This window comes from Engraulis encrasicolus, chromosome 6 (assembly GCF_034702125.1).
Source record: "Engraulis encrasicolus isolate BLACKSEA-1 chromosome 6, IST_EnEncr_1.0, whole genome shotgun sequence".
Classification (NCBI taxonomy): domain Eukaryota; kingdom Metazoa; phylum Chordata; class Actinopteri; order Clupeiformes; family Engraulidae; genus Engraulis; species Engraulis encrasicolus.
Window position 1 is genome coordinate 20,049,107 of NC_085862.1, and position 10,784 is coordinate 20,059,890.

The 10,784-nt window shown below is 44.4% G+C and overlaps 1 protein-coding gene across 1 annotated transcript; it reads left to right on the forward strand.

The window, feature by feature from the left end:
• On the forward strand, nt 1-4,429 carry si:ch211-117l17.6 (regulator of G-protein signaling 8). The gene is made up of 5 exons (XM_063200845.1): nt 1-98; nt 1,137-1,241; nt 1,393-1,451; nt 1,689-1,855; nt 2,897-4,429. Exons 1-5 carry the CDS (start codon nt 22-24, stop codon nt 3,050-3,052), a joined length of 564 nt encoding a protein of 187 aa, XP_063056915.1. The 5' UTR covers nt 1-21; the 3' UTR covers nt 3,053-4,429.
• Nucleotides 4,430-10,784: the final 6,355 nt, after the last annotated feature.

The following is a 10,784-nucleotide window of genomic DNA, read 5'->3' on the forward strand; positions in this document are numbered from 1 at the left end:
TGCTAAGGGGTCTATGCCAGAATGCCAAAGTTATTGTTTTCCAAGATAAGGATCTACGAGTTCAACAGCCTCCTATCCAGTGGAAAGAAGACAAGCAAGTAAGATATTTTGGGGAACCACAGCAATTGTATAACTTATTTTAATTCTCCTTTACCTTTCCAGAGCATTCACATTTGCTACGTTTACATGAGACATTTAATTTGGAATTAACTAACTTTCACTCTGAATAAAGCTTAATTCCGCTTTGAAACTGTCATGTACACACCTCACATTTCGGAATTAAATGAAAGATCAAAGCAAACTCGAGGGAAAGATTTGATTCTGAATGATTAATTCTGAATTAAAAACATAATGTAAACGAAGCCATTGAGACTGTTGGCTCTTTTTCCCCTGCGCCCTGGCCAAGAGAAGCTGTAATGTGTTAAACCACACTACATAGCACAGAGACAGAATGAAGCAAAAATACAGCAGATCAGGGGTGGAAGCACCAGGATCGAGTACAAAACACATTTTTTTATCATCATTGTGGGCAATGATCTGGAAACTGAGTATGTGGAAACCTATTTTTATAGTGAAATCCCTGTGAATGCCTCGTGAAGATAGCCCTGAGGATAGTGGGGTAACCCACCTGCCCTTCTTGTAATTGCAACCGTGGGAACGATATGTGTGGATACCGGTGATTTCTCTTTCTATTGTATGCATATTTTTTTGTTTGTGTACATTAAGTTGGAGTAAAATATCTGTTGACGGGTTCATGCTCTGGCACATGTCTACTCCAGCGTATTCACTGAACTGGCCAATCACCATGGCAACAATTGTAGTGTTAGAACAGGCAGAATATGGAACCAATGACTTTGCCAAGCTGTTTTTCTTACCTCAGGTATATAATAATAATAATAATAATAATTAAGCTATTAATATAACTATAAATATAAAATATGTAAATATGAATGGAATTGGGGCATTAAATTGTCCATTTGTTCACTGTGGCAGATCCCAGCATTTGCGTCAATTGTGATAAGCCTTGTTGGCACCTTCCCACACAGGTGAATTCCCAAGTAGGGTGGCCATGTGTCTCTCACATGTGGGAATGGTACGACCTTCAAACTATAACCTCTCTCTGTTCCCCTTGTCAGATTCCATCTTCTCCTCAGCAGAAAGAGGCAGAAGGACAACATCAGGTGCATCCTGGTGCGTAAGGTGGCAGACAGAACCTCATTGTGTGCCGATTACGATTACAGGTGAGTCACAGTGAAGAACAACACAAGGGGAACAAAAAGTACTGAGTCCCCATGTCGTCACTTTACAATCTGAATACTGGATTTAAGCACATTCAAGCACTTTACCTTTCCTGTCATGTGTACTGTGATGTTTGCTTTTTTTATGCGGCAGGTCAATTAGGGGTCAGAATGCAGAGAGGGATTCACTGGCTGAGTTTCTGAAGAACAAATGTGAGTGAAGCATTCGGTTATTAAACTCACCTTGACTGGCACTTTGTTTACTTTCCTAATCTGACAGAAGAGGTTTGCCTTTCTGTAGTGCCTTACTAGAGATTACTGTATCATGGAGTTATATTTAGTACATTTATCAGAGATAAGATGGCTATTTTTACCCCATGCAGTGCCCAATATCATGAAATCCTCAAGTTAGTATGTACTGTAAACACATCACCTCCTCCCACACCGCAGACTACATGGCAGCCTTCAGGGAATTCCTGCGCTCGGAGTTCAGTGAGGAAAACCTGGAGTTCTGGCTGGCATGTCGGGAATACCGGGAGTCGACCTCATCAGCACGCCGCTTCCTGAGAGCTACGGAGATCTACCAGGAGTTCCTACACCCCACAGCAGAGAAGGAGGTCAGGACACACACACGCACACGCACGCGCACGCACACACGCACACACACACACACACACACACACACACACACACACACACACACACACACACACACACACACACACACACACACACACACACACACACACACACACACACACACACACACACGGATGTCTAAGGAACACCCAGTGATGTTTTTTTTTTTTTTTAAAGAGACATAAGTGTGTGGAGATTTGTTGAATTGGCATGGAATAACCCAATTAGTTTATTTACAGTGTGGATATAACGATGCCATCTGTTGGCTTGTACTGTATGTCAAATTTCCAAGTCAAAATTCCTTCTGAACACATATCTTTAATTTTGAACCTTCAATACTATGCCTTCAAGGGCAACTAAAGGCATGCTTTACAACGTCAAGTAGAAAGAAGTCAGTCGTGTCATTATGGTCAACAAAGGTCATTTTTCACCTCATATGGCTTACCAAGGGCAACCAAGGTCACACTTAACTTTGTGTAAAAGTGGGATCATGCCAGTCATTGTGTGTCCCATCAAAGTAAAATCAAATTCAAAGACCAACTAAACCACTGTTCACTTAATCTCATGTAGAGATGTTGGCCATCTCACCAAAGGCAAACAAAGTCACCCTTCCCCTCATGCCGAGAGATGTTGGCTGATTGGAATCAGACACAGCAGACATAGCAGTCTTATCTGATCAGTAGTCAGCTGTTACTGTAAAGTGTGAGTTTTACTCTGTCAGGCAAAGATGACAGCTATCCGTTTATGGTTTTGAAGCGGAACTGCCTCATCTCATCTGTTTTATACAGCATCAGATAATGCTATATAAAACATGTTGAATTGTACATGTGAGAATGACCAGCTGCCAGACAGAGTCATTAACTTTCTGGAATTCATCACAGTGCTGACAGCATGCGTTTCATTGATGGGTTCAGCTGATTGCATCAACCTTCACTTCATGTCCTCTGACTGTACTATAGTCAGTTTAGCATGCCTACTCCTTCATGTACGTGACGATTCGCTCCTGTCTCTGCCCTCAGGTGAACCTCAACCAGCGCACACGAGACAGGGTCAAAGGTCAGATGGCATCGGCGTCTGCGTTGCCACGGTGTTTCGAGGAGGCGGAGTCTGAGGTGCTGAGGTTGATGGAGACGGACTCTTGGCATCGCTTCCTAAAATCCACTTCATCTTCCTGATCCACTTCCTGCCATACTCCCCGAGAGACCACAGGACCAGAGGTTCTTTCCATTGTCCTAACCTCCATCCTCAACCCCTGCTTGTTACCTTGTGCCTCCCTGACGACCCGCCTCCGAGGAGAAATCAATAAAGTTTCCCCGCTGTCAGCACAGCCACAACAATTTTGGGTGACTTTTCCCCATTTAACATCCCCATTGCTGATGAGAAAATTACCTTTGAATTGCGCTTTTGTGAGATATTGAATTAAACTTCTATCGTCAACAATGTTTTGTGATGTCATCACAAGGCCTCAAGCGCAAGGGAGGACAGGAGTCAGTTTAATGGAAAGAACTCCAGAACTTCAGGATGTTGGGGACAAGAACTTCAGGATATAGATACCCTCCTACAGTATACACAGGCATGGCACAGTACATTTTTACAAGCCTTTTAGGGAGGCATCTAATCAGACATTTCTCCTACCCTCCTATCCAGGAACTGTAGCCTGTAACAAAAGTAACTTTTAGATATAATGTATAATTGTATCCATGTCAATGCCAAGTTCAGAAATAAACACCTTCCAAATCAAACGCTATTTGAGGTCTATTTGACGATTTGGGTGTCAGACCTGCCGGCTTGACTCCCGACCATCCAGGTTGGTGGGAGGAGTAATTAATTAGTGCCCTTCCCCATCCTCCTCTATTACTGAGGTACCCTGAGCATGTTACCGTCCCGCTGCACTGCCCCTCGTGGGTCGCTGTTTGCAGCTACTTCCTTGCAGGGGTGAGGCATAAATGCAATTTTGTTATGTGCAGTGAGCAGTGCATGCAGTGTCACAATGACAATGGGAGTTACCCAGGTGTGCTTTCACTATTTACTTTTATTTCAACAGGCAGTTTACATAGGTTATGTGTCATGATTATGACTAAGGGTGTCATCATTTGTATTGTATAAGATTTAATAGGCGTTTCCGGCCTACTTTCCACCTGTGGGCCCTCCATTGGTCTGTGTCTGTGACATACAGTGTATGGATGGTTCTGGAAATGCATTGGTTGGCCCAGCTGTGGCTCACTTGGCTGGGCACTCGACTGCTAAAGCAGGGACTCGGGTTCGATTCCGGACGAGGTCATTTGCCAAGCTTTCCCCATCTCTCTCTCCCCGCTCCTTTCCTGTCCCTCTGTTACTGTCCGATCACAATAAAGGCATAAAAAACCAAAAAAATGCATTGGTTTTGGCCTCTTGTTTACAAATAAACTGAGTTTGAGAAAACTCTGATTATAAAAATATCCGGTACTAAGCCGGTGACCCGGATTCGGGTCATTTGCCGATCATCACAGGTCATTTGCCGATCCTTCCCCATCTCTCTCCCCACACTTACTTCCTGTCATAATCTCCACTTCCCTATCAATAAAGGCACAAAAGCCTCTAAAAATATCTCATTTCGGGGGCTATCGGGGGTTATCCACATGTGTTTTTTACACATAAACGGATAAACAAATATTCCCGTTTAAAAATATTTGCATTTGTGTAACCAGTACCTTAGTAATGTGTTGACTAAGGTGTTGCACCCCAGGCAGACTGTACTGTACACCCTGCACCAAGTTTGATCAATTTATTCGTCATTCAATTGACGAAAGACAGTTATCACCAAATCATTCACTCAGCCCACATGTCATCACATCACACACATCCTGAGGCTTCCAGACAGCCATGAACAGAGAGAGAGAGAGGAGGGGGGCAGAAAGACAGACAGGGGGTGGGAGAGAGAGAGAGAGAGAGAGAGAGAGAGAGAGAGAGAGAGAGAGAGAGAGAGAGAGAGAGAGGTCATCCACAGGGGAAGGAAGTGAGCTGGTGAGTGACACATGACAGACAGGAGGAAGTGACAGGACAGCAACCGAAAGCGAAAAGCCACCTGACTGAAGGAGAGGCCTTATCGCACATCAGATATGTAGTGTGTGTGTGTGTGTGTGTGTGTGTGTGTGTGTGTGTGTGTGTGTGTGTGTGTGTGTGTGTGTGTGTGTGTGTGTGTGTGTGTGTGTGTGTGTGTGTGTGTGTGTGTGTGTGTGTGTGTGTGTGTGTGTGTGTGTGTTGTTGCCTTATGTCTGTTGTGGACAGGTGGCTGTATTGCAGATCAGATGTCGTGTGCGTGTGGTGTGCATGTGCGTGTGGGTGCGGGTGCGTGCTCCTGTCTGTTGGTCTGCTGTGGTAAAGGTGGACAGTGGCCTTAACACAGACCTGCTGTTCGATATATGGAGTTAGCTCTCCTGACCTTTGCTAACCTTAATATCTGTTAGCTGCACTGCTCAGCTTTGCGTCAAACGCATCAAGTTGCTGAGTGCACAAAGGAGCTGTTGCAACTTGGTGACAGACTATGGCTTCCCTAGTGATGACATCATGTCCTCAACTGCACTATCAAGTCCTCATGATTCATCCATATCTGATGATTTGTCTGCTGCATTTGTCCTTCATTTCATTTTTTTTAAATCTAGTTTTTCTCTTTAAAACAAGTTCAAATTGAACCTTGGTGACAGATGAGGCCATGAAAATGACCGATTTCAGACTTCACCAGCAAATATTTTTTCCCAAATATTTCTCAAATATTTTCATTGTACTCTAATGAGATATGTATATGTCCTTCACCTTATCCAGTGATTCCCAACCGGGGATATGTGTACCACTAGGGGTACATGAGAACACTGTAGGGGTACATGGAGAAAAATGGAAAGATAAGGTCCTGTTGAGGTATAAAAATAGCCCTCTTCTACCAGGGAGTCCTGGCCATTTGATTAACTTCCAATGCAACACAGAGAATGCTTTTCCTCATTTACCTCATTTACCCTGATTTCTTTTTTAAAAATAAAAACAAAAGAGTGCTAAGAAAATGGAGAGTGGAGATATAAACTTAAAAATGAAGCACATATCTGACTTGCGCTGTAATGATATGGTTACATAGACCAATACTGCAAATAAAAGTCTACCAAATAATGAATCAACAGTTATGACCGGCGTCAACAAATTGAGAGGACCTCTTTTTCTAACATAGCACGAGGGTTAAAGTCATTCATGAAAAAAAAGTCATTTGTGATCGTTGAAATTGATGACTCGTTCACATTATGTCTTTATTTCCATAATCATCATTATTCCACTCAAAGGATAAATACTGATGTCATCAACTTCAGCATCGCCAACATCTGATTTGGGGAACGGAGGAGTCTTTAAAAGGCCGTCTTATACTTAGGGATCTAAAAATACACCTCAGGCTGACCCATAATTCCACCCTGGACAGGGAGAGCATGAGCACGGGCAACCAGCCGGAGATAATTCACACACACTAGCCCGCACACACACACACACACACGCACGCGCATGGACGCACACACGCACGCGCACGCACACACACCTTCGGCAGCAAGAGCATGAGCACGGGCACCCAGCCGGAGATAATCCCCCCTCCTCATTAAGACAAGGGAAGGATCGGTTGGGTTGGGGTTTCTTTTTTTGTGTGGAGTTTGTGACACTTGTTAGTTACAAGTACTTGTGGAGCTTTCCAGTTGATCCCTATGGCAACGGGAAATCACAAGTTTGTTGAGTTTACTGTGTAATTCAAAGCGCTTAAAAAATTGTCATGTAGTGCATACGCCGACTTGATTACTGGCATTGTTTTTTATCCTTAGGCCTACTATTTCAAATCATTCATGATTACTGTGCATTTAAATCACCCTTTTGAGATGACGTTGGGTTTTTTTGTGCTTTCCTGACACAAGTGGCTCATTGAGCTGGAGTGAGTAATGTTATAAACGTCATGGAGACGCATGATTTAATTGAGACCTTGGTGACTCCTCCCCTTCCCCAATCTTATCTCCTTTTAAAATCCCTCTTATTCTGACCTCATCTGTAGTGTCTTTCTGCTTTAATGTTTATGAGGCACATTCCACGGCCTCTTTTTAATCCAATAAGCTATACACATCAGCATGCTTTGAAAAGTTTCAAAATGATCATCAAAAGTGAAATTGGTATCTCACCATGACAAGAACATCTTTTATCTTCTCATTGAAAGATCACCTGTGGACTTGACTATGACCAGAGCCTCAAATCCTGGGTTCAGATACAGATAAAGGTCAAAATTCTTCTGACATGCTGTATTTGTCCCAGCTAATTCTCAAAACCAGTTGATCCCTGCTAGAGGAGATCATTAGTGAACTCACTTGAGTTGTGAGCACATTTATTACACACATGGTGTGCCATTTAAGGGTATGCACGTTTCAGAGCACACAGCTGGAGGGGTTTCCCAGTTCTGCTGTCAGGCTTTTGTGGAAAGGAACAGTTTCCCTCTGGTCACCTAGCAACAACAGGACTCAAGTTGGTAGCTGATGGTCAACTATGGTAGCAATATAAAACTACTAAGTGGCCACAAACATCACCAAATAAAGAAATTAATGTCTTGTTGTTTTAATTTCACCTAAAGAACCAGCCATCCACCAGAACAGGGGTCAGGAACCTTTTTGGTGGAGAGAGCCATAAACGCTATTTTTTTTAACAGAAAATTTCACGAGATCCATACCATTTTAAAAACACTGAATGCAATTAAAAGCATGTATTTCAATTAAGCCCAACAATCTTAGACTATACTGTCAAGTTATTATTTTAATTGATAACATGTAGCCTAAGTAGGGCAGTCATGGGGAAGTGGTTAGGGTGTCAGACTTGTAGCTCAAAGGTTGCCAGTTCAATTCCCGATCTCCCCCATCCTCCTCCATGACTGAGGTACCCTGAGCATGGTACCGGCCCGCCGCACTGCTCCCCATGGGGCGCCACTGAGGGCTGCCCCCTTGCACGGGTGAGGCATAAATGCAATTTCGTTGTGTGCAGTGTGCAGTGTTCACTTGTGTACTGTGGAGTGCTGTGTCACAATGACAATGGGAGTTGGAGTTTCCCAATGGGCTTTCACTTTCCTTTCACTTTCACTAAGTAGAGGGTTGTCAGCTGTCAACTTCATTATGGCAAGGGTCTGGGAGTCCTCTCCCCGAAAATGTTGCATTTCTTAGATGTAATTTCCAGCATTTTGACACATTTTAACGTCCCATGTCCCGTTTCAATTCAATATGGAACCGGTACTTTTATTTATAAATATAGGACCATACCGTATTTCAAGGGATGGTTAGCAAACCCAGATAAATAAGAGCCATATACATTTCCCAAAAGAGCCACATGTGGCTCTAGAGCCATAGGTTCCTGACCCCTGCACCAGAAGAACCTAAAAGAACAGAACCTTTTAGGGGTTACCCCACAGTGGTACCTGATGGTTCCTCAAAGACCCTTTAAGTTCTTGAGGGACTTTCAAGAAAACATTTTGGTTCTTCCAACTACCAATTTTGTCACATACGCACAGCAGGTTCCTGAGAGAACTTCAAGGGGTTCCATCACAGTGGCAACCTGAAGCTTCTTTGGGGAATCTTGAACTCCCATACAACACCTTGACCGAATTCCAGGGGATAATAGGAAGCCTGCATCAGTGCCCATCGATAAAGAGCAAATGAAGTGAGTTTGAAGAGCAGGTTCAGTGTTGCCCAAAAAACCCCAGCCAAAGTCGCTATTGGCTTGCTGAAAAGAGGCTAGATGACGTCATGACGTTACATATGACGTCACGTCACACTGATCCCTAGAAAACGTGCCCACATGCCTTCATTCACAGTACAAATGGGTAGTGCTAGCTACTGTTTGGAGATCAGAGCTAATCTGCAGCCCTGTTTTACCGTGGGAAACGCTTCTGACTGTGGCGCAGAGTTACAATTATGCTGAAAAACAATGATTTTACATTGAAAATGCACGCACCAAAAAGTCGCTAAAGTCGCTAGATGAGGTTTTTAGTCGCCAGAGACGTCAAAAATTGGCAACACTAAATTGCTAAATTGACAACACTGAGCAGTGTGTCATTTGGATTTACAGGTGCCTTCAAACCTGGCGCACCACCGCAATGACCTGTGTAAGCACCTGAAAAAGCAGCAGTCACATGAAGCTCCTGAGTACCTAAAAAACCATCAGTCACATGACATGCAGTAAATACCTGAAAAAACAGCAGTCACATATCATGTGGAAAGTGGCCAGCCATGGCCTAATGGTTAGGGGGTTGGTCGTAAGATCAGAAGGTTGCAGGTTCGAATCTCACCCTTACCTCTCCCTGGGACTCACTAGTTTGACGCCGTGTCGGCCAGGATGGGCAGGTTTTAGGTGGTGCGGATGGGCGGGATTTGGGTTGTGCGTACTCGTGGACTTGGGAGCTCGTGCACAGCTGTAGTGCTGGGTGGTTTTGTCGATACACAAACACATTAGGCTACTTTAATTCTCAATCGGCGTGCACGAGGGTTGTTTTGTCCACATACAAAAACATTTATTTAATTCTCAATCATAAATAGGCCTCAATTCTAATACCTCTCCCTACACCTCCAGCCATGGCTGAAGTGCCCTTGAGCAAGGCACCTAGTTCGACATTGCTCCAGGGACTGTAACCAACACCCTGTAAATAACAGTAAGTCGTTTTGGATGAAAGCATCAGCTACTAAGTGTACTTTACTTATTCTCTTCGTCCTGGTTGGGACATAAGGCCACAATCATACACTGCCACTGAACCCTGCCTCGTGCTTTGGCCTGGCTGTGCTCCATCCCAGGACAGCCCCATCCCCTTTAGCTCTGTCATCACGGTCCTTCGCCAGGTGTTCTTTGGTCTTCCCCTCTTTCTTTTCCCGATCGGGGTCCATCTCAAGGCGACTTTTGGTGTTCTTTCATTGGACACACATAAATGAATACATGGCCGAGCCATCTTAGTGTTCGTTTTTGAATTTGAAGAGACATATGTGAGCAGCCTGTCCTCTTGTAAAGTTCTTCATTTGATATCTTGTATGGCCAAAAGATGTTGCCGATTTTGCAGAGGCAGTTGTTATGGAAGACATCAACAGCTACGAAGTGTAATGTACGTAATGCAATATGCACCTGACAAACTAGACTCTCAACGCCCATAGAACCTCAGTGGAACACAATGGATTTGGCATGACGTTAGCTTTAGCTTTAGCAATGTCAGTGCAATTCGTCCATCCCCTGTCCATCAGATGATCAAGTTTTTTGTGCCATTCTCAGTGATGATTTGTGTCCTGATGGCATCTGCACTCTAATGCCTGTGGGGGTTGGATGCTGAGGGGGTTCCCAGCAGTGAGGCATCCCCAGTGCCCGAGAATGTCATGGAAGAGTTCACCAGACTTGTGTATTCCCTCATTTGACTGGTAGGCGTTACAGGAGGTGTTACACCAGTGACCACATTCACAGTCTGGGGAAAGACCTCCTGCTTCACTGGTATTACTTTCAATGTTTGTGCTTGTGTGTGTCTGGTGCTTTTTGGTCATTGGGTAATGCGTTGTGACACAAACGTCACAGCGCAGTCTATGTGCGAGCGCGTGTGAGGGAATGTACGTGACAGCATCCTGGATCAGTGACGAAGGTCGTCTTCCTCCTCACGCATGGCTGCCAGCCCACGACCTGATGGTGCGGGCACACACGGCCTGATGGCGTACACCACCAACCAACCAGCTGAGGTGTCAGTCACACATCTCGCCGCCCGCACGGCACATCATGTTTTCCCAAAACTGCCAGCGTTGCTATGGAGACCAAGAGAGGAAATGAACAAGTCACACACTCACACAGCGTACAATTTCAACTTCTCTGTCTGTGTGCAACGCGACACACACAATTACTCTGATATCCTCA